The sequence below is a fragment of the Myotis lucifugus genome, unplaced genomic scaffold, assembly GCF_000147115.1.
Source record: "Myotis lucifugus unplaced genomic scaffold, Myoluc2.0 scaffold_160, whole genome shotgun sequence".
NCBI lineage: Eukaryota > Metazoa > Chordata > Mammalia > Chiroptera > Vespertilionidae > Myotis > Myotis lucifugus.
This window is the reverse complement of record NW_005871208.1, coordinates 98704-125508: the sequence shown is the minus strand read 5'-3', so window position 1 is coordinate 125508 and position 26805 is coordinate 98704. Positions and strand designations below refer to the sequence as shown.

The 26805-nt window shown below is 50.2% G+C and overlaps 1 protein-coding gene across 8 annotated transcripts; it reads left to right on the top strand.

Annotated features, from left to right (window-relative positions):
- Positions 1–393: 393 nt before the first annotated feature.
- POU6F1 (POU class 6 homeobox 1) lies at positions 394–25524 on the top strand. 8 transcript variants are annotated; one of them, XR_002830954.1, is made up of 12 exons: positions 394–456; positions 1627–1721; positions 4127–4322; positions 9069–9190; positions 10079–10304; positions 10818–11077; positions 11739–11867; positions 12494–12697; positions 14491–14632; positions 15384–15552; positions 16708–17142; positions 25194–25524. XR_002830954.1 is itself a non-coding variant. In XM_023759697.1 (12 exons), the coding sequence occupies exons 3-12, from the start codon at positions 3244–3246 to the stop codon at positions 17051–17053; spliced, it is 1803 nt and encodes a 600-aa protein (XP_023615465.1). In that variant the 5' UTR covers positions 436–456; positions 1627–1721; positions 3209–3243; the 3' UTR covers positions 17054–17878. The 8 variants fall into 8 exon arrangements, 6 of the variants coding, with proteins under 6 accessions (XP_023615464.1, XP_023615468.1, XP_023615465.1 ...); XR_001349578.2 differs by lacking the exon at positions 25194–25524 and adding an exon at positions 18021–19715; XM_023759697.1 differs by lacking the exon at positions 25194–25524 and adding an exon at positions 3209–3252 and having other exon boundaries at positions 436–456; positions 16708–17878.
- The last annotated feature ends 1281 nt before the right edge of the window (positions 25525–26805 follow it).

The following is a 26805-nucleotide window of genomic DNA, read 5'->3' as shown; positions in this document are numbered from 1 at the left end:
GCTCTGGGTGGGCCCTGGCTCCCTCTCAGCTTCAACCAGAATTGCCCAAATTATTTTTTATCATTATTGAAAATCGTAAATATTTATTTAAATGTTGTTTTCTTTGGCAACTTTATTCAAAATACTAAATTTTCATTTTAAAATTTGGTTTATATAACAGAGTGCCTAAATTGATGACCGTTCACCATTTTAAAAATGGTGAATTTTATGTTATACTAGAGGCCCAATGCATGAAATTCATGCAAGGGGCTCGGCCCTCGCAGCTGTGGCAGCTTGCCTCGGCGGCTTGCCTCAGCCCTCGCAGCCCTGGCTTGTCCGGAAGGTTGTTCAGCTGTCCAGTCTAATTAGCATATTACACTTTTATTATTATAGATGGATTTTATCTCATTCAATAAAAACACAAAAAAGTAAAACAAACAAATGATGCAGAGATGAAAGAGGAGGGTGAAGGGAAAGGTGAGGAATCCAGAACACTTCTCTGAGCTTAGTTTCCTCATCTATATGGTGATAATAATGTCGCCAGCCCCCAACTGGCATGAGTAATACATGACTTCGTTACATAAAACGCTTATTAGCACAGTAGGCACTCAAAATAAATGTTAATTGTCTTTTCTATATAAGTGTCCAAACACATCTGTCCCCTTTATTACCTTTATTTCTTATGACTGTATGGTTTGTGGCTCCAGCCAGACAACCTGTTCGTACAAGGGCTTCTCCCACTCCACTGCGTTCGGCAGGCTGCGCTGCCGTCTGGGATGCTGTCCTGCCTCCAGTGGGAAAGCCCAGTCCTTGGGCCACAGCCACAAGATCACCTGAGAGCTGATTCCGTGGGTCCCACCTGCTGGGTCAGGCTCTCTGGGATGTTTATTCTGGGTGAATCCAGGCCTGTGTTTTTGTAATAAGTGCTCCAGTGCTGATCGTGCACATTGAAGTTTGAGATTAATGTTTTTGTTTGTTTTGTTTTAAACATGTTTTTATTGATTTTTTAGAGAGGAAGAGAGAGGGGGAGAGAGAGAGAGAGAGAGAGAGAGAGAGAGAGATCGATTGGCTGCCTCCTGCATGCCCCCTACTGGAGATTATTGAGCCTGCAACCCTGGAATGTGCCCTGAGCAGGATTCGAACCAGTGACCTCTTGATGCATGGGACAATGCTCAATCCACTGAGCCACACTGGCCAGGCGAGACTAATGTTTTAATGTATTCCTGTCTTGACCCTCTCTTCCAGGAGGTCTGCTCAGACTCCTCCCCTGAGAAGCACTCCGACACCCAGAGTGCTCCTTATCCAGGTCTGAGGTTCTGAGTGTCTGGGTCAGAGTTACTTTAGGTTCCACTGAGTCTTCTCTCTCCCAATGGATGGGGGAACACCCAGGGACAATATCTGGCCCTTCTCTCGTCACCCTGGTTCTTCTTCCTTCCCACCTCCCTGAGTGTAGGTTCTCCTGGGAAGCTGTAGGAAGCAAGACACTTTATTTGTAAAGTCCTTAGAATACTTTCCGTCTACAAATACTTGAGAGAACTTAGCTTCTTCTTTTCCTACCATTCTACTTAGGACTTTTTGCAATGGTGTGGAATTTGTACGACTGTGTCATATCAGCCTTTGCTTTTCCCATACCATTTCACCCCACAGGGCGTGCTAGGTGTTGGCTGGTCCCCACCCCACCCTGACAAGTGACCATGGACCCAGGAGTTGGCCCAGAGTCATCTCTCACCGTCAATGAGCAGGTATCTTCTGGGGCAGGAAGAGGTGGGGGAGTGAGGTTGATGGACCAAGGGGTGTGGGGAAGTAGGAAGACCCCATAAAGCCCCTCATTATCTGTTTCTTTCTTTTTTTAAAAAAAATTTTTTTAAAATATATTTTATTGGTTTTTTACAGAGAGGAAGGGAGAGGGATAGAGAGTTAGAAACATCGATCAGCTGCCTCCTGCACACTCCCTACTGGGGATGTGCCCGCAACCAAGTTACATGCCCTTGACCGGAATCGAACCTGGGACCCTTGAGTCCGCAGGCTGACACTCTATCCACTGAGCCAAACCGGTTAGGGCTCATTGTCTGTTTCTTACCAAAGTACATGGTCAGTTCACCTGACCAGGTTTAGTTACCAGTTAGGATTTCTCAGGGGCTTAATTTGGGAATGTAAGCCGTGACTTTATTATTTTTTTAAAATATATTTTTATTGATTTCAGAGAGGAAGGGAGAGGGAGAGAGAGAGATAGAAACATCAATGATAAGAGAGAATCACTGATCGGCTGCCTCTTGCACACCCGCCACTGGGGATTGAGCCCAAAACCCAGGCATGTGCCCTCGACCGGAATTGAACCTGGGACCCTTCAGTCCACAGGCTGATGCACTCTATCCACTGAGCAAAACTGGCTACAGGTTTTTTTTTTATAGATTTTTTTTATTGATTTCAGAGAGAGGAAGGGGGAAGGAGAGAGAGAAACATCAATGATGAGAGAGAATCATTGATCAGCTGCCCCTTGCACATCCCCTACTGGAGATCAAGCCCACAACCCAGGAATTGAACCCCGACCTCCTGCTTCATGATTCGATGCTCAACCACTGAGCCACTCCAGCCAGACTAAGCTGTGATCTTAAAAAGTGAAATTAAAATGTACAAATATGTATAATCTTACATGGAGAAATATTTGGACATTGGGTAATTTGCTCTTATTTCTTTCTTTTCCTGTGTTTTTCTTTTGTTTGCTTTTTTTGGGGGGAGGTAATTTGCTCTTAGTATTTTTTCTTGCTTATATATTTTTTCTAATTTTTCTACAATGACCATTTATTACTTATGTAAACTTAAAATGTTTTTTGTTAATTTTTATCTTTTTTAGAGAGAGAAAGGAAGAGGAAGGAAAGGAGAGAGAGAGAGAGAGAGAGAGAGAGAGAGAGAGAGAGAAACATGGATCAGTCGCCTCCCGCATGCACCCCGACCGGAGATCAAACCCACAACTGGGTATGTGCCCTGACCAGGAACCAAACCGGTGACCTTTCAGTGCACGGGAAAATGCTCAACCAACTGAGCCACACTGGCCAGGGCACTGAAAAGGAGAACAAAGATGAATTTTTAAAAGGAGAAAAAAGATGAACAACTCCTAAAATGTAATTGAAGTCCCTCATAGGTCAAGTTTGAGTCAGAAAGGCAACTGCTTGGGGGTTAATTTCCCTCCAGCTCCCCTGATGGGTCACATTGTCACTTTTTCCGGCAGAGTCTCTGGCTGGATCCAGTTTTCAGGCTTAAGGAATGTGTTGTGTGAGTAGCTTCAGGCGTAGGCCAAATGTAGGGGAGCTGGGCACAGAGCTTTTCAATGTACAGGCTCCCTGATTTTTGAATGGCCCAGTTGGAAGCATTTGAGTGCTGGAGTTAGAGAGCTGAGAGCTGGTTGTTTGAGCAGGGGAGGAAGGTCCTGTCCTGAGGAGGCCCAGGCGCCTCCCGCCTTGCTGGGACATGGAGGCGCCCTTCCAGGTCAGAGCAGGCCCACAGCAGATGGCACAACTGTAGCCACAGGGCACGAGCTCCGGGCCAGGGGGTGGGAGAGGCTCCGCCTTCAGGATGCAGGAAGTTAGCCTGTAGGAAAATCTTGGCCTTTACCCCAGAGTTTTGGAAATAAAGGAATCACGAGCTGAAAAAGTGACTCAACATTGTGGAGCATTTGTTCCACTGCTTTATCTCTGAAGATTTAAAGGGACGTGAAGCGGATTTGCTTCTTGGCGCAGCTTACGCAGTGGATGCTGTGTTAGGGGCCCTCAGAGCCACGCACCAATATCCTAGCAGCCAAGAGAACATCCTTGCAAGGCTGTGGAATAGACTTTTACCACGCCCTGAACTGAGTCCAAGAAAAGGACCAAGTAGAAATATCCTCCGGGGGTTTGGCTCCGTGGGACGTTTCCAGCTGTGTCAGGCCCTGCCCCCTGTCCCGTCCCCAGGGCCTTTCTGCTAGCCCCTCCTTCTCTGGAGCAGGGAGCCGCAGCCTGCCCCAGGCTCTGGAGTTCTCACAGAGCACACAGTGCTGGGCCAGGACGTCTACCCTTTCCTCTCTCCCGAAATCATACCTAGAGCTCTGGGCACCAGGCAGGGGGGTCTCTATGGCCCCTCCCCCACAGTGTTCCCTGTCCTCTGTTTGCAGGTCATCGTGATGTCAGGCCATGAGACCATCCGCGTGCTGGAAGTTGGAGTGGATGCCCAGGTCCCTGCTGAGGAGGAGGGCAAAGGACTGGAGGGTGTGGCCGCCGAGGGCTGCCAGAGTGGAGGTCCTGCTGAAGCCAGTGAACCTGCTGGTGAAGCTGGGCCAGACAACCCAGACTCTTCTGCGGAGGCAACTGGTACGAGGCCATTGCTCCACCCTGGTCCCTGTCTGTAATTCCCGGGGGAGCCAGCACAAGTCCTTGGGGCCTAGGCGGCTTTAGGGTCTTGTCGTCTTCCTGTCCACTGGACAGCCTTGGGCCATGGCCTGTACTCCTTCCTGGTCAGCGCCTAGGGCCATTCTGCACTCCTTGTCCCTGGAGCTTTAGTTCTGGTTCCAGTCACTTCCAGACCTAAACTGGGATGGATTGGGGTGAGGTGGGTGGAGAGTGGCAGGGCTCGGCTGAAGGGGGTGTATAAACCTCAGAGAGGGCTCCTAGTTCTAAACCAGACCCTCAGCCCCAGTGCAGAGAGGCCTAGACCTTCAGTATCCCGCCAGCCCTTCCAACTCAGTACCTGCTGTGGAAAAGGTGGGAGGCCCCAGAAGCTGGGGCTGGGCGGCATCTTACCTACCTTGGACTAAGGATATAGGTCAGGTAGGACCTTGAAGAATGCCAGCTCCTTACTCCCAGCTGGGCTGGTGTGAGTCAGCCTGGTGGACTGATTTCTGCTGTCCTCCAAAGATGACTTGAGGGCATGAGCTTGATTCTTCCCCGTGGAAATGGATGTGGCTGATCCACCCACTCTGTCTCCCTAATGACCCGCAGTAGAGCTGTTCTAGAGGCCGGGTCTGGTACCAGGCACTGCTCTCTGACCACAGGGCACCATTTCATTGGCTTTCCTCATTAACACCTTACAGAACAGACATCTCCTGGTGCAGGAAGCCCGAGGCCTCCCTTGCCAGTTTCCCCAGAACACCAGGACTCATCTCCCCCTGTCTTCTGCGTATCTTCCCTTCCTTAGATTGGAGATCTGGGCTGGTGGGTGTAGGCTAAGAGGGGGAGCCAAGAAGACAGCAAAGGAGGACAGACAGGCTTTGGGGAACAGCAACTCCTTAACAAGGAAACTGCAGGAACTCACGTCCTATGCTCTACCTGCAAAATAGAGCGCAGGTTCACTTGGGACCCTTGTAACTTGGCTTATTTCCCCCACTTTTGAATAAAGAAATGACAAGAGACATGACCCTTTCCCCCTGGCCTGGAAATGCTCTGCTTCCGTGTTGAGCCCAGGATGGGGCATTACCCGTGTTCCCATGGACCCCTGCCCTGGAGAGCAGGCAGGGAAGACAAGGATCCGTTGCCTCAGCCACCCTTCCCATCCCTTTCCATTGTGGGGTTGGAGCCCCTTTCCAGAAAACTTGGGAGGTTTCTCAGGTTTATCCACAGCGCCCTGACTTCCCTTTTTATCCTTTTAATGAAATTCCATATCTCATTTCTTCTGGTGTCTTAATCTGCCCCTTACCCAAACCTGCTCTCGGAAATAGATCCTGAGCCAATTATTTACACCTTAGCATGAGTGTCAGTGGTAGTGTGCATCTTCTTTCAGAGGTTGGTATACTTAAGCCTTTCACAAAATTTTTCTCGATAAAGGAATTTGAATCATTGTCAAGCAGATAAGGGAGGTATTTTGATGTTGCTCCCTAAGAAGCTGCCGGCGTGGACTGTGGTCTTAATGTGACCTTGCTAGATATTAAGCATTTCTTCTTAAAACAAAGTACTGGCCGGCATGGCTCGGCGCTTGGGCGTCGACCTATGAGCCAGGAGTTCACAGTTCCATTCCCCGTCAGAGCATATGCCCAGGTCGCAAGTTCGATCCCCAGTGTGGGTGATAGGGGGCAGCCCATCATTGATTCTCTCTCATCATTGATGTTTCTATCTCTCTCTCCCTCTTCCTTCCTCTCTGAAGTCAATAAAAATATATTAAACAAAAACAAAGTAATAGGAAACTTTTTCAGGGTGGAGAAAAATCTAGTGATTTATGGCAGTCTAAATTACTACCCGGTCCTTGTCACACATACACAGTTTTATATTTGTGACCACCGAGGGTAGACTATGTAGCATAACTCTGACCACTATATTATTTCAGATACCTTTTTCCTTTATTGACGTAGATTCACAAACCTGTTCTGGTTTTGACTATTGCCAAACTATCTGTTTTTCTGTTATCATAACCAGTGCTGTTTTGAATATCTTTCTACTGGTCTTTTGAATTTTCCTTTTCTTTGAGGTATAGTCCACCCAAATTCTTTTGGAAGAGAAATCAATTGTTTATATAGGGAGAAGTCATCACATGAAAAAATACAAACTCTTGCTATCAATGAGAGAAAACGTAACTGGCTATAAGGTACTGCATGCCTGTTAAGCCAGAAAACTCAGCAGTGATAAAAGCTAACCTGGGTGATGCTGTGGAGAAAAGGGACATGGTTGATGTTTCTGTGAACTGGCTTAGTCTTTCTGAAAAACAGTGTAGCAGGAAGTGACAAAAGCCTAAATATGTGTAAACTCTTGGAACTCTTGGTCCTACTTTGGAAATATATTCTAATTAAATGAATATCTCATTTCTTTGGATGGTAAGCTTTATCACTCATGTTTATCATATTCCTATTTTCACTTTCCTTTTTATAATTCATTATATTTGTCAAGCAAAATGTTTTAAAATTTTCTCTTTTCTGATTTTTTTTTTCAGTAGTTGGAAATGCATCTCCCCTCTGCGGTTTTCACTTACCCCCCCCCCCCCCCACTTAGTATTTTATAAGGCTTTTGTTGCTGCTTGCTTGTCTCTTTAATTCCTTAAGCAATCTGAATTTCTTTATTATGCACTTTGAACAGTACAGTCCTGAGTTAGATCGGTGCCTTTCCAGATTAAAACATGGGCTGGGAATGCGGGTATGGAAGGTTATCTAACTGCATGGTTCCCACTCTGGCGTGTGCTGTATCACAAGGGAGCTTAAAGAAAAAAGAGATTAAATAGCGCAAATTGCCAGTTAGGCACATAGTCACGGGATGTAAAGTCCAGCATAGGGAATATAGTCAATAATAATGTCATAACTGAGTATGATGTCAGAGGGGCACTAGACCTCTAGGGGTGATTACTTCATAGGTTATAAAAGTGTCTAATCACTATGATATACACTGGAAACTAATATAATATTGAATGCCAACTATAGTTAAAAAATAAAAAATTAAAAGTAAGAAAAAGAGAAGAGGTTACTGGCCTCCACTCCAGACATTCTGATTCAGTAAATCCATGTCCAGCTAGTATTAAGAGGCCATTGATCTGGTCTAATATCCATCGTCCAATACCTAGACTCCTTTTAATGTCTCGCCATCTATATATATAAAAGCCTAAGCGATCGGTTGACTGAATGACCAAACGACCGGTTGACCAGTTGCTATGATGCGCACTGACCACCAGGGGGCAGATGCTCAACGCAGGAGCTGCCCCCTGGTGGTCAGTGCGCTCCCACAGAGGGAGCGCCGCTCAGGTAAGTGATGGACACCAGATGCTGGGCTCACAGCTGGCGAGTGCCACTGCGGTGGTGCAGCCTCTCCTGATCGGGACTGGGCACGAGCCCGCAGCAGGCGCAGTGGGGCCAGGATGAGCGTGAGCGGTGTGGCACCAGGCCCGGGCTTGGGCTCCTCCCCGGCCGCCTACCGCTTCGAGCACTACTACATCCCTCAGGGGGGGTTAGACTGCCGGTTCCGGCCCCATCCCCACAGGCCGCCTACGGGGATTGGGCCAAAACCGGCAGTCTGACCTCCCCCGAGGGGTCCCAGATTGCAAGAGGGCACAGGCCAGGCTGAGGGACACCACCAGTACACGAATCCGTGCACTGGGCCTCTAGTAATAACCCTTTTCCTCGTTGTGTGAATTCTTGGTGGGGATTCCCAATACCTCACAAATGAGGGTAGCAAGAGGAAGCTGTAACCTGGAAGAAAAGCTTTGGTTCACGGGAAGTTCCCTTAGAAACTCACTGAAGCTGCTCGTCAGACTTCAGACCTCAGGGACTGGCAGAGAAAAGCAACCTGGCCTGGCCCTCGCTGCTTTTGCTCAGTGGATAGAACGTCGGCCCTCGGACTGAAGGGTCCTGGTTTCAATTCTTATCAAGGGCATGTGACTGGGTTGCGGGCTCTATCCCTGGTCCTGGTTGGAGCGAGTGTGGGAGACAACCAATCGATGTGTCTCTCTCACATCGATGTTTCTCTCTCTGTCTCTCCCCCCTTCTTCCCACTCTCTCTAAAATTCAATGGAAAAATATCCTCGGGTGAGGATTAGCAAACAAACAAAAAAAGCTACCTGGCCTGGAGCGCCATTGTGACCCTAAGTGTGGCAAAGACATGTCCAGTTTTCAGGGACTGTCATTTCAAGGACTTCATTCTTCAGAGTCCTTGTTGCTTCTCCAAGCCAGCACCTGCATCCAGAAAGTAGCCTCAGGCGGGTTGAGCGATGGTCCGGTTGCTGGATGAGCCAGGGGGAGCTGCTCCCATTGATGCTATCTAGCTCCTTCCCGCCCAGACACATGTTTCTTCCCTTCAGACCCCTCGACTGGTTAGGTCATAGGTCACAGTGTTCTGTAGAGCCAGGAAATGAGAGATTGACACCTAGCTGTGCATAGGCCTGCATTTTCTTCATCTAAATGCGGGAAGAAGAGGGCCCACATGCTAGGTCTGGCACAGGGCTGTCCAGCCTCCTAGTCTCACTAACGGTAGCATTGGGGAAGCTGCCTTCTGGGCCAGGGAAAGCCAGTGATTGGTCTCGGGTTATGCGGAAATACGATGTGAGGCTGAGAGTTGCCACTTCAAGCTGCAGACAGGACATTCTAGTCCAGTGACCCCTCTGCTCACACCAGGCTCACCCTTTGTCCTTTCTCTCAATGCCACGTGAAGTGAAGTCACTCCCGGGGATCCCTGCGAGTCCTGCCCCGGCTGTCGCCACTTTCAGCCAACCCCCAAGCCAGCCTCAGGCATCGCAGACCCTGACGCCGCTGGCTATACAAGCTGCCCCCCAGGTAAGAGCCACCCCTGGGAGCCGGACACAGAGCAGTGGGCAGAAGCAAGACATGGGACCACCACCATGGAGAGGCTATGGGATCTGGACACTCACGAGGCAGGACAGGGACGGGGCTGTGACTTAAGAGAGGGAGTCCCCTACTAGGCACCCCTGGCCTCTCCCCTGCCCCAGATCAGGCCCACTGGGAAGAGTAGATCTGCCTTTGCCGGGTAGTCTCCTTGGGTCCAGCAAGGATGGTAGAGATTACGTTAACGCGTTCATGCCACAGGCCATTCTGTTCAATGACTAAATGAGTGAACACCCTGTCCGTCCCTCCAGTGGCTGCCTGGAAGAGTTAATGCATTGTTCACAGTCCTCATTTAGAGCCAGGGGGGCAGCCCCAGCACAGCGGGCTGCCTCCAGGATCCTCCAGGCATGCTGAACTCCCTGTGACCTTTCGCTATAGGCACAGATTTTTGAGGCATCCATCAAGGGGAGCCTCCATCAGAGCTTCTCAGAAGCTTCTGTGAGCCCTTGACCACTTGGTTCCATTAGCCCTTGCCCCTTGATTTCTGGCCACAAAGTGTTGGTCCTGTGGGCAAGGGCCCAGGGAAGGCTGGGGGACAGCAGTCCAGTGGAAGAGGCCCGTGCACCCTCTGCTGTCCTGTGAGCAAGGCCAGGTCCTGACCTCGATTTGGGCTGCTTCTCTGAAGACGGGCACCCCACTCGAGGTTGAGCCTCCAGCTAGGGCTTGTCTCCTCCCCGTCCTCACGCGGCCTTTCCCCCACTGCCCTCAGAATGCTTTGTTTGTGCTCAGCTGGGTCAGAGAGACCCAGTGTTTGCGCTGTCGATGTTGATTTTTTTTTTATTTTTTCTTTTCTTTTTGAAATCTTGTTTGCTTTTGCAGGTCTTGACTCAGGAAAACTTAGCCACAGTTCTGACAGGAGTTATGGTTCCAGCAGGGGCAGTTACTCAACCTCTTCTTATCCCCATCAGTATTGCAGGTCAAGTGGCTGGTCAGCAGGGGCTGGCCGTGTGGACAATTCCTACAGCAACCGTGGCCGCCCTCCCAGGACTGACCGCTGCTTCTCCTACGGGGGGAATTTTCAAGCCACCTTTAGCCAGTCTCCAAGGTAACGGCAACTCTCCCCAGGACGGCACCAGGCCCCCCAACACCCACCACTACCATTCCTGCACGAGCGCTTGCCATGTCGGACTCAGAACCCGCAGCCCGCCCAGGGCCACAGCCCTGGAGTCTGGATCCGGTGTCCCAGGCACCCAGCCACAGAGCTGCAGCACCTCGGGACTCTAGGCCAGGACACCATCCGGCCTCTCTTACTTCAGCCAACTGTCTGAGACTGCCCCTCTCCCCCCACGCCAGAAGTCACCCCATGACCAGCCTCCTGAGAAGGACTGCAAGAAGATGCAACTTCTGGTTTTGAACCTGCACTTCTCCAGGCCCAAGGGAGGGGGGATGAGAGATGTGACGTGTGCTGCCCCCAGCAAGGATCAAGGGAATCACCGCTGCCTGCCCCCCTCCCCGCTGCCCCAGCCCCCTCTGTTCTTGTGCCAGATCCCTTGGGATTGGAGCTGCTCTGGGCTACGGCTAGGCATTTGAGCACCTCTGTCTCTGCCTTGCTCCGTAGCAGCGGCCGTGCTGAACACCGCTCTGCCGGCACCCGTACAAGCTGCCCCACCGGTACAGGCCTCCTCGCCCGTCCAGCCCCGGCCACCAGCACAGGCCCAGACGCTGTTCCAGACCCCGCCACCGCCGCTGCTGCAGAACACGCCCGCCATTCTACCGCAGCCCACTGCTGCCACCGCTACCGCCCCCGCCCCCAAGCCAGTGGACACCCCCCCACAGATCACCCTACAGCCTGCCAGCTTCGCATTTAGCCCAGGAATCGTAAGCTGCTGCTGCCCTCACCCAGGGCTGATCAGGGCTGGATCGAATCTTGGGCCCGGGTGGAACTGATGCGGGGAGGAAAGAGGTGGAGGACCAGGCCCCTGAATACAGCTGTCTTCCAACACATCAGCGGAGACGGGCTCCCTCTGAAGCCTTCTCCTTGCAGCTGCCAGCCTGTCCCTCCCAGACAAGAGCAGACAACCTCTGCCAAGAGGGCTGGGCAAATTCTCCAGAACCTGAGCCACTGGACCAGCCTTGGAGGGTGGGATGATGTCTGGGGATTGCAAACTTGTGAGCTGTCACTAAGGTGGAGCTAGAGGCTCACGGCCCCTTGCCAATGTCTGTCCTGGCTTGGCAGTGGAGCTGTTAGATGTGACTAGAATCACATCAGCCACTCCAGTCTGGTGCTTCTATCCTCCCAGGCCTGGCCTGAAAGATTAGCCAGTTACTCTTCCATGGCTTTGACCCCACCCTTCCTGGTTGACCCCCCGGCACCCCTAGTGCTGGATACTATTCAGCTGGTAGACATGGGCCTGTAGCTCACATTCCTATCTGCCCCACATCCCTACCTCCCCACCCCAATGCCTGTGAGCCCTCTTCCCTCTGCCTTGGGCTTTTTCTGTCCCCTTGGTCTCTGAGCAAGCTCTTCCTCCACCCACAGATCAGTGCTGCTTCCCTCGGGGGACAGACCCAGATCCTGGGCTCCCTCACGACAACTCCGGTCATTGCCAACGCCATTCCCAGCATGCCAGGGATCAGCAGTCAGATCCTCACCAATGCTCAGGGACAGGCAAGTGGTCACAGCCAGGGCTGAGGGATGGGGGCTGTGGACAAGCTGGCAGGGGCACTAGGACTTGGGCTGAGGGTCATCGAAACTCAAACAGGGTGTCGGACTGCTGTTCCTATCTCCTGTGTGGCCGCTCCCTGCTGATCCTGAGAGCAGGCAGGGGCATAGCCACTGCCTTGCCCTGGAGGCACCCACTCTAGTGGAGGCGAACACCCACTTCATTTATGGAGGACCTACTTCGTGGCCTGTGCTAGGTGCTTTCTCATACACCAGCTCACTTTGTTTTGAGTACAGATCTATTAGGGAGAGATTTTTATTCCCATTTTACAGGGACGAAAGCTGAGGTTCAGAGAGATTAAGCCACAGCTAAACTGTGGCAGAGCAGGGATTCACATCCAGGTCCATCTGACTCCACATGCAGACCCATTCCTGCTCCATCACAGCTCTGGAGATAAAACAAAGGAAGCAGCCCCCAGTCTGTGAATCCTTCACTTTATTGAGGAAGAAACGGAGGTCCACAGGGGTTAAGTGATTCATCTAAATGCCTCCCCTACCAGTGTGGGGTTTGGGTTGGAGGTGGAGCTGGACACTGGCCTCACACTTAGAGTCCCTGCCTTGTTTCCTCCCAGGTTATTGGAACGCTTCCGTGGGTAGTGAACTCAGCTAGCGTGGCAGCACCAGCACCAGCCCAAAGCCTGCAGGTCCAGGCTGTGACCCCCCAGCTGCTGTTAAACGCCCAGGGCCAGGTGATTGCAACCCTGGCCAGCAACCCCCTGCCTCCACCTGTGGCTGTCCGGAAGCCAAGCACGCCCGAGTCCCCTGCTAAGAGTGAGGTACAAGGGCTGGGGTTGGGAATGGGGGCAGGCGGTGCTATCTGGCATGGGCGGCCTCTCTTCAGACCAGGGGCAGGACATGATTATTTTCTGAAGCCCCTGAGAAAGCAGGGACCTCCCCAAAGTTTGGGGAGGTCCAGGGTAGAAGGCTCACATGAGTCACTATGCTCTGCCCAGGGAACGCCGCCACGCACACGCTGACCCCCTACCCACACACACCAAAAACTTGTCCATGTACCCTCAGGAGCTAGTGCCATTCTGAGAAGGCCTGGGAGGAGTGGTCGAAGTAAACGGCCTTGATTAGCTCCAGGGTGAAAAAACTGCTAGAAGTGCTCTGGGAGGTTAGTTCTGCATCCCCTCCCTCTTCCCCCTTCACCCCTCTCCCCCTCCACTCTGTAACTTTGATTAGTCACTTACTTGTTCCTTCTAGGAGCAGTTTTTGAGTGCCTGCTAGATTCCAGGTGCGGAAGATAGAGAGATGAATAAGATGCTCTTCCTAGCCTTAGGGAGCATGGCACTGGGACAAGCACAGGCAGCCTGACAAAGACTGTGATGGGGCAGGATAAGAGACCCAAAGAAGGGAGCTCGCCACAGACTGGGGAGTTCCACAAGGCTTCGTAGAGAAGGGACATTGAGCTCATCTAAAGGGATGACTTGAATGAGAGAGTATTTTATCTTTAGGAAACTGCAAGAAGTCTAGTGTGCAGGGTTCGCAAACCTGAGTGTCAGAACCGCCTGGGGGGCTTGTTCCCAGGCCGCGCTCCAGACTTTCGTATCAGTAGGTCTGGATGGGGCCCAAGAATTCCTCTTTCTAACAAGTTCCCAGGTGTTGGGGCCCATGATCCTCCAAGGTGGGGTGCTGCTTCTCAGCTTTGTGAATAACCCCTTAGCCTCATCTGTAAAATGGAGATTATAAGAGGATCCACTGCAGAAGGTTATGAGTATTGAAGGACAGATTACACATAGGCAATTAACACAGGAAGCACTTGAAAAATAATGTTAACACTATTATTAGCTAGTGAGGGGTCATGGAGGGGTTTTTAGCGAGGAAATGGCTAACTAAATGTACGTTAAAAAAATTTCCTGTCGCTAGAGGAGCCAAGAACTGGACCGTGGTGAGACTTGAGTCCTTGTCACCTGTTAGGAGGCAGCTGAAACAGTTCTAGCAAGAGACCAGGACCCTGCCCTAAGGCTAAGGCTCTGAGAAGAAAGAGGCAGTGGACTTGAGAGCTACCAAGAGGTAGAATCCAGGGAACGGGACCCATCCTAGAGAAATTTGAACTTTTCAGGAAGCTTTTTTTTTTTTCACTTAGCACCATGACTCTGAGCTTTTTCCATGTCAGTATTCCAAGGCAGTTAAGAATCATACCTTATTCTTTTAATAGGGAAGTCCCAGATGTCACTTGCCGGTTCCCTATTAGTGGATGTTTGGGCCTGGGAGGCTCTAAAAGCAGGTTAGGTTTCTCCTCTGAGGGCAGACATTTGAGAGCAGTTCTCAGGGTGGACACTTGAGGGTCTTTGACCAAGTGTATTGACCTTTCTGAGCCTCTGACCTGCCTGTGTCACAGGTGGCCATGGGGCCCCCGCTTGGTGGAACATGTTGCTGTGCTTATTTTGGAGGGGGTTATCATTGGGGGTGGTAATAAGTGGGTTCTAGTCTTGCTTTTTATGGGGCCCAGGGAGGAGTGTGGATGTCATACCCATTTTTGCCCCTGTCTCTGGTCCATGCAGGGACTCCGACCCCCTGAGCTGGGCAGGTAGGCGATAGGGGATTGTTGGCTCTCTTCTCATAGGTGCAGCCCATCCAGCCTACGCCAGCCGTGCCCCCGCCTACAGTGGTCATCGCCAGCCCAGGCCCAGCGGCCAAACCATCGGCCTCTGCTCCCATCCCAATTACCTGCTCAGAGACGCCCACTGTCAGCCAGTTGGTGTCCAGTAAGTGGCTCCTGAAGGAGGCTGAGAACGGGAGAGGCATTTATTTAGACCCCCTGACATCTTTGAATGCTGTTCTTTTTTTTAAATATATTTTTTATTGATTTCAGAGAGGAAGGGAGAAAGAGAGAGAGAGAAAAACATCGATGATGAGAGAGAATCATTGATTGGCTGCCTCCTGCACACCCCCTACTGGGGATTGAACCTACAACCCGGGCATGTGCCCTTGACTGGAATGGAACCCAGGACCCTTCAGTTTGCAGGCTGATGCTCTATCCCATGAGCCAAACCAGCTAGGGCTGAATGCTGCTCTTAATAAACTTCCTGGAGTCCAAAGGGGAAGGACAGGTGCTCCATGCCAGAGACTGGCTTTCTTATTCCTGTTAAGCTGGATTCTAGGCATGATGATAGTGGAGGCTGTTTCCCCACTGGCTGTCTCTCCAGTGGTTCTTTCCCAGTATTTGAGGAATGTGGATGGCCAACAGGAGTGCTTGGGGGCCAGGAGTAGGGGGAATGGGGAGGGTCGACAGTTAGAGCTGACAAACTTGAAACAAGACTCCGACCTCCAGACAGGTTGGTCCAGGGCCCTTTCCTCCATTACTTGTCTTGGGGACAAAGTAAATGAGGGTCTTAAGGGTATGTGGGCCTTTTGCCAAATGTCCTCATCCCTCTGCACCAGGCCAGGCAATGGGCTAGATCAGCAGTGATGATTATGTGTCCTCTGCACTCACCCCTGCTCTCTTCTCTGGCCTAGAGCCACATAACCCAAGTCTGGATGAGGATGGGATCAACTTAGAAGAGATCCGGGAGTTTGCCAAGAACTTTAAGATCCGGCGGCTGTCTCTGGGCCTCACACAGACCCAGGTGGGCCAGGCTCTGACTGCGACGGAAGGCCCGGCCTACAGCCAGTCTGCCATCTGCCGGTGAGTAAGGCTCCCTGGGCAAGGTCAGGGCCTGCTCAGGGGCCTGCTGCCGCCAGGTATTCACAGGACCTGGTGCCCCTTTATTCTCCCTTGCTCCTGCCTTCTTCCAAATAAGGAAGGCTGCTTTAAGGATAAGATATGAATGAATACCCGTAGTAGCCAAAGACTGACCAGGTCCTCTGATGTTTATCCTCCAATCCTGAGCTCATAGTCTTCAAATATATATATTTCAGAGAGGAAGGGAGAGGGAGGGAGAGAGAGACAGAAACATCAATGATGAGAGAGAATCATTGATCAGCTGCCTTCTGCACGCCCTCTACTTGGGATCGAGCCTGCTACCCAGGCACATGCCTTTGACTGGAATCAAACCTGGGACCCTTCAGTCTGCAGGCCAACGCTCTATCCATTGAGCCAAACCAATTAGGGCAAGCAGATAGTCTTTTTCTGGGAACCTAAGACCCTAATCCATTAGGAATCCTAGAGGGAAAGGAGTACAGCTTATGAAATTAGTCACAAAGGTGGGAACTTCAGTTCTGGCTTAGCTCTCAACTCTATCCCACCATCACCCTGTCATGCTCTCATCTCCCCGTTTCATAAGGCATGACCCTAAAGTGGTGTGGCTGGCTTCTGTGTGCAGCGTCTAAGCTGGCTCTGGTGCCAGTATCATAGGAGGGGTAGTAGAGGGTTTCCAACAAGAATGAGGCTCAGTATGGCCACAAGGTTCCATCTGCCTTCCAATTCCATATGCAGACTAGAGAGACTGTAGACTCACTGCTGTGTTGGGAAGTCTGCAGTCACATCGGGCTCTGACTTAGTGATGCTGCTAGGAGAGGGTAACTAGAGGAGGGCAGGGCTCATGACGTCCACTGCCCTGTCGGGAGACCTCTCAAGATAGCACCTCAAAGGACCTCACTTATCTGGTGGTGAAAGTTCTGGAGTGGTTGTCCAGGCAGCAGTCGCACTGTTATCACTGCACTACTGAACTGAGGCCATGGGATGGTCCCTCTGTTATGGCCTGGGATACAGGACAGTCTGAGAAGTCTGGGTTTCACCAAGCGTAGGGGTCTTGGTGGGGGTGTGAGGAGCAGAGTGCTCACACCCAGGTGTGGGGAGTAAGACACTCACTGTCCCCTCCTGGGCTTGGGTCACCTACAGGTTCGAGAAGCTGGACATCACCCCGAAGAGCGCCCAGAAGCTGAAGCCGGTGCTGGAGAAGTGGCTGAATGAAGCCGAACTCCGGAACCAGGAAGGCCAGCAGAACCTGATGGAGTTTGTGGGAGGGGAGCCCTCCAAGAAACGCAAACGCCGCACCTCCTTCACCCCCCAGGCCATCGTGGCTCTCAACGCCTACTTCGAGAAGAACCCACTGCCCACTGGCCAGGAGATCACCGAGATTGCCAAGGAGCTCAATTACGACCGGGAGGTCGTGCGGGTCTGGTTCTGCAATCGGCGCCAGACGCTCAAGAACACCAGCAAGCTGAACGTCTTTCAGATCCCTTAGGGCTCGGCCCCCGGCCCTGCGTTCCAGCACTTTGTACTTGTCCCTTGGCACCTGGCTGCAGCCACGGCTGTGACAGCACCGTCATTCTGGTACATGTGGCTGTGCTTGTCCTGGGTCTCGAGACTCCACCGTGTGCATGCCCGTCAGCTGCCTCCCTCCTGTCCCCCACATATTGCACATGGTGGGGAGGGCAGAGGGGCCCACTGAGAGCGCCAGGCCCCGGGCTGCTCATGCCGAGGGAGGGGATTTGTGGTGTCACTTAAAGAAGCACTTTGCTAACGTGGTTTTTGAAGGGTGAATTCTGGTTGGGAACCAGAAAATCCCCGTCGTTGGGGCAGGGCTGCAGCAGCCCCTAAAGACTGCCATTAGCTCTTGTTTTCGATGGCTCCTCTTTCCACCCTCTCTTCTTCGCTCCTCTGTGTAGTGTGGCAGGTATGGCAGCTCGTCCAGTAGAACCGCAGCCTCGCCCCTTGGCCTGCAGGCACACTATGCCCTGAAAGGACTCAAGAGACACAATTCTGAAAAGTGTGATGTGCTGCTCAGGTCAGACTCAGTGTCTGCCTTGACTTCAAAGTCAGGAGATCCCACAGCCCTGGGCCAGGATAGGTCACCTGCTCTCCCACCCTCCCACCCTCCCTGGTTCTCTGGGGGAAAATTGCACTAAAGCAGAACCTTTTCTTTTGTAATCCATGTTGGAAGGAAACATCAGTGAACTCTAGCTGTTGTGGAGTTGACCTAGGCCTGTGGCAGGTCGGGAACTTAGTAAATAAGGCCATTCTTCCAGATTGTAATCCAATCTCTGCCCAGGACCACCCCCCACCCCCCCGCCCCCGCAAAAAAAAAAAAAAAAAACAGTTCAGAGAACTTGCAGCCTGGAAAATCCCCTTCCCAAGTAAGCAGGCACTTTGGAGGAAAACGAGGAAAGAAATACTGACCCTCTTGTCCTCATATTCTTCCCCAACCCAAGACAGGTCTTCTCAGAAGGCAAACGAAACAATAAACCAGACTGCAAGGCCTGGGGGAGAGGCCAGCACCCAGCCCAGAGAAGTCTCTTGTGGAAGGTGACTTAACTCTAATTTTCTCTGTAGCTTTAAGCCTTGGGTACTGGATGAGAAACCTTATTTTGTCCCGAGTCTTAGACCCTGTGTTTGTGTAAGAAATCTCCCCAGTACTCCGCTGAACCAAGAATATCCCTGGGACAGGAGGGGTTTTGCCTCTAGAGAGGGTAACTATGGCACATTGGGGGTTGGCACCTCATCCGAGCTCCTGGGTTTCCCAGCCTCACTGTGGCTGGACAACCCCTGGAACTCAGCCTGTGACTCCAGGAAGTCAAGAGAGCACCAAGAGGTTGGCGTAGATGAGCCCAGCCTTGCTGTATAGAGCATCCCTAAAGGGCCACAAGCCACGGGGTCAGCCACCCCCTCTCTTCACTACTCTTGTCCTTACAAAGCCGGGTCTCTAGCAGCTGCCTTCCCCTGCGCCTCGCATGGTACCCCTGAGGAAGTGACTGCCGGCGAGAACACATCTCCAGCTCTGCTGGTCACTGGCAGCCACCTCCTAGCCTGGCCTTCACCCGCATGCTGTTTCCTTTCCTGCCTGCAGCTGGTCCCTCCCAGGCCCTGCAGTGCCAGCGGGGCCACCCTCTTGGTAGCCCTGCCAGGGGGAAGACAGTTGTGTGTCAAATTGCCACACGTACACACACACTCCCGCCCCGCTGCATTGGGACCAACAGGCCTGCCAGAGTGAGGAAGCTGGTGGGCATCCTGCCCGCCCCAGTTTCCCAAGAAAAAATGTCTCCAAGGGGAGGCTCCACACTCAAGGTCAAGGTTATCAACCTGTCTCGGTGAGAAGAAGGGAGGAGGATTGTAAACACGTTTTCAGTACTAGTTAAAGTACTGGAGTTTAAGGATTCAGCGATTTACACGTCAATAAATTAGAGCGGCAGTTTTCAACCCTTTTCATCTCATGGCACACATAAAGGGATCACTATAATTCTGCAGCACACCCAAAAATATATTTTTTGCCAATCTGACAAAAAAGTAGGTATACTTTTGATTCGGTCACACCGATGGCTATTGTTCTGTGTTGCCTGTTGACGTTTTTAAATTTGACAATCTAAGGGAAAGGAGGTCAGTGCCCCTGACCAAATAGTCAAGTAGTGCATGTTTAAAAAATGTCTGTGGCCCACCGGTTGAAACTCTCTGAATGAGAGAGAGACAGGTTTTCACCCTCAAACACTTGCGTTCAGATATGCTTCCTTCCAGGTGGGTCATGGTGGAAACCCTGGGAGTCGCATATAATCCAGGCTGTGCCCAGGGCAGTGGCTCTGCAGGACGCCATCTGTCTGGTGTGAGGGCAGGAAAAGGATCACGAACTGCTGCTGGTCTAAATTAGGCCGGGCCTTGCTTTCTCAGCTCCTCTCTCGTCTAAATCCGTCTTCCAGAGGCTGAGGTAGAGCTAAATCGTTTTCTCCTCTACAAGAAGAACGGGTAGGTCTTTCTGAAGAACAATACCAGGGTCGGAATATTTGCAAGCTGAATTCCCCAGGCAGGAGGGCGTGGGGTGTCCCTGAAATATGCCCAAAGCAGAGCTTACTGGCCTGCAATCTCTCTCCTGCTTCCCACTGTAGGCCGCCACCACCACCGCCGCCACCACCGCCACCCCCCACCCCCCACCCCCCACCTCCATCCCCCACCCTGGGAAGCAGCTGTGGCCCTGAGGTGGGTTTTCTGTTTTGTTTTTGGTAGCATCAGACTCTAAAGGAGTTGATATAAATTTGTCTTGAAAGCACCTTTCTGGACTTAAAGCCAGAGCTCAATGGCTCCTTTGCCATGGAAAGGCAGGAGAAAGGGCAGAACATGTTTTACTGTTTGCTTGTGGTTTCGTTTGTTTTTGTTTTGAATGAAAGAAAGACCAAAACTTTCTATGGCCTGGTGAACTAGCTGAGGCCTTTGACCCTGTGCTATGCATGGTATTTTATCCCGGCAGGGTCCAGGGAAAGAATTTGGCCAAATAGATGGAGGAACTCACTTGAATTTGGAATGGGAGTCCCTGATGTTTTTGTGTCCTTGGCAATCCAGTCATCTTCCTATGCCTGGATTCCCCTCCTGTCTCCTAGGCCAGGCTCTGACGCGGAGGTTCTGACTGTTCCCCCGACATGGGGCACCGCCTGCTGAGGGCTGGAGTGAGGGCTGGGGAGGGAGGAACACTTGCTGTAGTTGTGTGGAATAAACAGTATTTTTCTTTTGTACGGGTCTGCTTGTTTCTCCTTCACCTCTCCGGGTGGGGATATAAGGGCGCTCCTGTCAGAGGCCAGGGAAGTATCAGTGAGCTGCCCTGTGGTCAGAGCTTATGGCCTGGAAAATGCCATTGCAAGAGGGTGAAGGTCAGTGCTCTGGACTCCCACTTCAGAAGGCCCTGCCCCTGGCCCTCCAGCCACGACCCTGCCCATGGGGTGCAGGGTCAAGGGGATGTGCCCTTTGTCTTTCTAGACCATCCTCCTGGTCCCTAGGGCCCCAGAATACCTTGCCAAGCCCGCTTTCCAGCCCCTTTTCTCTGGGTTCTGACAACAGACCTGTTGGTGTGCATACTCCTAGACTCAAGAAGTGACCAAGGGACAGCTGCTTGTCAGAGATCTGGGTGGATGGAGCTTGAATATGTAGGCCAGAGTGTCTAAACGTATACGCAGTGTGAGATGGGGCTGCAAGGGGGAAGAGAAAGCAGGCCATAGGCTGGGGGCCAGGGCTGGAGAATATTCTAGCACAAAACTTCAAGGACTCTTTGAAGTTTAAATTCAAACCCAGTCTTTCGGGTCATTTTTTTTAAGTATTTTTTTTATTGATTTCAGAGATGAAGAGGGAGAGAGAGAGAGAGAGAGAGAGAGAGAGAGAGAGAGAGAGAAACATCAATGAAGAGAGAGAATTATTGATTGGCTGCCTTCTGCACACCCCACACTAGGGATCGAGCCCACAACTCGGGCATGTGCCCTGACCTGGAATCGAACCAGGAACTGGTTCATAGGTCAATGCTCAACCATTGAGCCATGCTGGCCAGACCTTTTAGGTCATTTTGAAGGTCTGGTTATCAATATGAGCTGCTAGATCATTCACAATTAGGTTGGTTTGCCCTTTATAAAATTTAGATATATGGTATGTGGACCTTTATTTGTGCTCTTCCTCAGGCCTGCAAATGTTAGGCTAGGCCTGATACTTGAGCTTAGAGCTGGAAGAGCACAGCTATAGTGAAGGTTTCGCTCTTGGCTTGTCTAACTCCTAGGAGTAGGGTTTATGCCATGCCCCCTGCAGCCTTCCCACTCCCCCCTCTACCCACCTGGTATTGATGAGGTCTGGGCTACATAATTTAAATTGGTGAAAGCAAGGCATCACCTTTGATTCTGACCCAACCAGAATTTTTGAGCCAGGCACTATGCTGGGTTCTAGATCATGCTCCATCACCCCACTTCTACCCAAGGGACAAGAAATGTCTAAGATTCTGATGTAAGGCTTAAGGATCAGCCCTAGCTGGCTTGGCTCAGTGAATAGAGTGTTGGCCTGTGGACTGAAAGGTCCCAGGTTCCATTCCGGACATGTACCTTGGTTGCGGACACATCCCCAGCAGGAGGTGTGCAGGAAGCAACTGATCAATGTTTCTCTCTATTCGATGTTGCTAATTCTCTATCCCTCTCTCTTCCTCTCTGTAAAAAAACAATAAAGTATTTTTAAAAAAAGACTTAAGGATCAGAGGAACTGTGAAATAATGGGGCAAAAAATTAAATAGAAGCCAGCACTTACCTCTGCACAGATCTCACAACCCTAATACTAGCTGTCCCTCCTGGTACATAGGACCCCAGGCTAGTCAGTGACTCCACACTAGTCTGTGGCTCCTCAGTGCCCAGGCCAGGGGCACACAGTAGGTGCTTGGCAAATTTCAGACAGATGACTGAATGTATCTCCTTTTCTCTCCTTCAAGGAAATGATAAGAGCGGAGACCCTGACTTCAGGCTCCTGGGAGGAAGCAGGGAGAAAGAATTCTGCTTAGCTATACAGGGTTCAGACTGTGATATGTGGGAGTGAATGGAATCTGAGTAGCAACGGACCCTGACTGGAGAGAGGCAGCTGCCATCGGAAGAGTCAGTGAAAGCTGATATCTCTGGCTCAGACCTGTCAAGTGTGGCTCCTGGCAGTCGGCCCCGGAAGTTTTAAAGCAGCGGGTTTGTGGAGAAGCTGTAGTTTCTATTCCCAGGTCTATCTAGGGTGTCCTTTGGGTTTCTGGACCCAGTTCCAAAGTGTGTGTGTGTGTGTGTGTGTGTGTGTGTGTGTGTGTGTAGCTTCCCACACCAACATGCAAGTCCCAAGAATTCAATTCAATTCTGACACTATCTACTGGGGAGATAGCATTAGATTTCACAAGATAAATGCTTCACAGATAAATGCCTCAGTTCCACAAGACCACCCTCCACTTCAGATTCCAGTCCCCTCCCCGACATCTGGGGGTGAAACTAAAAGTTTCAACCCTGTATTCACAGTTGGTTCTCCTTGCAACCAGTCCCCAGCCTTGGATTCTTTCCAAAAGTCACATCATTAACATAAGCCTACTTGTGGTAGTTGCGGTGGAAAGGGACTTGTTATGAAAGCAAGACCCATTTCACCATTATGGCTCCTAAGGTTTTCAAGAACTGAGGCCAAATGGTATAACAAAAGATGCTCCCAATGCTCGTAGGCTTAGAAATTCCGAGGACTTGTGGAACTGTGAACCAGGAACTGTGGACTAAGACAAAGCATAGATGAGACATGTATTTTGGTCATTCAATTGACCAAATATGTATGTTGGCAGCAGTAATGGCACGAGGTGTTAGACCAGTGGAGTCATACTGAACCTCCGTTCAGCAATCTCAGCACTTGAGTTCTGGTTAAGAAAGAATTCAGAGCCAAGACTCAAACTGAAAGAGCAAGTTTATGTCACAGAAGTAGAAGAAATCAGTTCAGGAAACAAGTTACAGAGGCAAAAAATAAAAAATTTAAAAAAAGATTGTGGGGGAGGTGGCCGGGGCTTGGAGCTTCAGAGACAAGGAAAATGTCCCCAAGGAAAGGGGGATGGAAAGGCAGGGGTATGCTCTACAGAGAGCTGCACTGGGTCCTCAGTCTTTTATTTTAATTTTATTTATTTTTTAGTATTTTTACACTTGGAGTGCGGGTGAATTTCCCGCCAAAATATAAGATGGCTCTGTCTTTTGGTTTTGTTCCATCCACCAAAAGGGTGGATTACAAACAAATATTTGGTAATACGCAGTTACAATCAGCCCGAGTTTACACGTTTCCCGCACTCCACCGCAAATCTATATGAACCGAGTTAAAGACGGCTCCCGCGGAGTACGCGCAATTCACACGAGCCGACTTAACTCGTTTCCCGCACTCCAAGTGTTTATTGATTTCTGAGAGAAAGGGAGAGGGAGAGAGAGATAGAGACATCAATGACCAGAGAGAATCATTGATAGGCTGCTTTCTGCAAGCCCCCTACTGGGGATCGAGCCTGCAACCAGGGTATGTGCCCTGACTGGGAATAGAGCCCTGACCTTCTGCTTCATTGGTCAATACTCAACCACTGAGCCACACTGGCCGGGCTGGGTCCTCAATCTTGAGGTTATTTAACTGGAGGTCTCAGGGAAGGATCCCAAGAGAATATTCATCAGCTTTCTAGGTGTGTCCTTTCAGGGTCATGGTCTCTACTGATTGGTCAGTGCCAGGGCAGGAAGTCATTAGTCAATGTAGCTGGTCCTAATGTCAGCCATGGTGTCACTTGTCTGTTTTTTCTGCTCTTTTTTCTGGGCCTGGAGCTGAAACACGACTGAGGCCTAGATGTATTTGATGTGGGTCAGTCAGAACCTCATTGTCTTGGAGGCTTAAGAGCTATTCTCTTCTAAGGGCTGGGGGTCTAACCCATATGACCAGCAACATGCCAGGCAGGAAAGGTCAGGGGGATACAAACTGCATGACCAGTGAGATGAAAGGTCAGCGGGTCTAAACTGCATGACCATCTATATGCTAGGGGAGAAAAGGTTACCCTGGGGGTGAGGTCCTTGTTTTCCCAGTTTTGCCCATTGCTAGACACCTGGAGCTTTCTGTTCTAGTGACCTTCTGTAACCTGGCCCATCATTCCTGCTCTGCTCATATCTGTCTAACTGCCTACCACATATGTTAAAAAAACAAAACTTCACCCTGGCTGGTGTGGCTCAATCATTAGAGTGTGGGCCCTCACAACAAAGGGTCTCGGATTTGATCCTTGATCAAGGGCACATACCTGGGTTGCAGGTTCCATTCCAGGCCCCAATCTCAATCTCAATCTCTCTCTCTCTGGCTCTCGCTCTCTTCTCCCCCTACTCACCCTCCCTTCCACTCTCTCTAAAAATCACTGGAAAAAATATTCTCAGGTGAGGATTAACAAAAACAAAACAAAACAAAATTTTCAACCAAGTAAATTTGAAGATTTAATTGGCTTTATTCAGTGATTCACAATTGAGCAACATCCCATCTAGCACCTAAAAGGGCGTTCCCAGGGGTTATACAAAATAGAGGGATTTTATAGAAGATGGATTTATTAGGGAAAGAAAAGATGATTATTTGGGGGCCAGAACATCTATATATATTTAATTGATTTCAGAGAGGAAGGGAGAGGGAGAGAGAGATAGAAACATCAATGATGATGAGAGAATCATTGATTGGCTGCCTCCTGCATGCCCCCTACTGGAGATCAAGCCCAGAACCCAAGCATGTGCCCTTGACTAGAATAGAACCGGGGACCCTTCAGTCAGCCAGCCTATGCTCTATCCACTGAGGCAAACCGGCTAGGGCCAGAACATCTTTTCTTCAGGGGTAGGAAAGTGGAAGGGTTTTTATTATGTAGATTGTCTTGCTACTTCCTTCTACTTACTGGTTAATTAGTCTTATTTATTCGGTGCTTGATCAGAAAATTCCAGCCTGATTAAGGTTAATTAAGATTACATTTCTGGGAGAGGTTAAAACTGCAATTAGATCAGGTATTAAATCTAGGTTTGGCATCATGGGCTTTTAGCACTAATAATGCCATTTTGGGCCTGCAGTTTTCTTTTTAACATATATATTTCTTATAAATCACAATATCACAGATGTCCAATGTGCTGGGGATGGCTGTGAAGGAGGAACTGACCTTTTAAGAACTAGAGAAGATGTGGACTGATTTCTGGACTGGAGATGAGAATTGAAGGGAACCTGAGGTTGCTTGATACTTTACAGCCGTGAACATGGGTGTGAAAAGTTTTGATTTCCTTTTCTCTCAACTGCAGGGTCTTTCAAGGAAGACAGACTGGGCCTCACAGGCTGTCTGTGTGGGATGTAAGAAGATGTAAAGAGTTAAAGCTAGCCCGGCTGGCATGGCTTATTGGTTGAGTGTCGACCTATGAACCTGGAGGTCACAGTTCGATTCCTGGTCAGGGCACATGCCAGGGTTCTGGGCTCGATCCCCAGTGTGGGGCGTGCAGGAGGCAGCCAATCGATGAGTCTTTCTCATCATTGATGTTTCTATCTCTCTCTCCCTCTCCTTTCCTCTCTGAAATAAAAAACATTAAAAAAAAAAAGTTAACGCTAGATGGTCAGTCCCTCAAAAAAGCCTGCCTGGATAATGGTGTCTTCTTATACCTAGAAGAAAATGCCCAGGAATTCAGCAACAGTGACTGACTTCAGTTAATGAGTAAGAAGGGAAGCCTGGGTGCTGATCCAGGGAGCGTGAGCCTCAAACCTCTGAGAAAATTGACTTGTCTTACGAGGTAGGCAGGACAGGTCCCCTTTTTGTCAATCATAATAATAGCTAACCTCCACTTAGCACTGACTATGCACTAGGCACTCTTCTAAGCTTTTAACGTGCATTATTTCCGTTAATTCTCACTGGATTTTACAAAGTAATATTATACCCATTTTACAGATAAGAAATTGAGGCACAGAAGAAATGAGAAACTACTCAAGGTTGCTTTGCTTGTGAGCAGCAGAACCAGGTCTTGAACCCAAATGGGCTATTTCTAAAGCCTGTGTGCTTACCCTGACCCCATACAGCAGTGGTTCTCAACCCTCTGGCCCTTTAAATACGGTTCCTCATGTTGTGACCCAACCATGAAATTATTTTTGTTGCTACTTCATAACTGTAATGTTGCTACTGTTATGAATCGTAATGTAAATATCTGATATGCAGGATGGTCTTAGGCGACCCCTGTGAAAGGGTCGTTTGACCGCCAAAGGGGTCGCGACCCACAGGTTGAGAACCGCTGCCGTACAGGGTGGCACCTGGAGATTGCTGTCTGTCCTTACCTTTTTTTTATAGGATTTCCACAGACTCCCACACACCAGGGTAAACCCTGCTTTGTTCCATCTAAACAGTCTAGTTTCAGGATCTCACCTAGGGAAAAGAACCCTTCACAATGAGCCTTAACTTTACCCCATGGCCTAGAATAAGGATTGTGGAGCTCTGTGCCACAGGTGCTCTGGTTACTTAGTCATATTTATTCTGTCTAACAGGAGCCATGATTTTTGTGGTGGGATGAATTTATGGGGACAAAAACTTGGTTTATTGATAGGTGTTGCTGGATTTCCAGGGGGACATTGGTGACCTTCTGTTGGAGGCAGAGCTGCCAGGGTAGCCCCTGGAATACTTGTTTCCAGCCATGGCACTCGGATTTCACTCTTAGTGACAGTGGGGAAGGCAGAGGAAGGGGAAAGTCTCCTCCTCCC

Coding starts and splice junctions, on each gene's coding strand:
- POU6F1 (XM_023759696.1), top strand. CDS start 1,674: ATGGACCCAGGAGTTGGCCCAGAGTCATCTCTCACCGTCAATGAGCAG. Junction 9,191..10,078: donor CTATACAAGCTGCCCCCCAG/GTAAGAGCCACC, acceptor TTGCTTTTGCAG/GTCTTGACTCAGGAAAACTT. Junction 14,633..15,383: donor TGTCAGCCAGTTGGTGTCCA/GTAAGTGGCTCC, acceptor TCTCTGGCCTAG/AGCCACATAACCCAAGTCTG.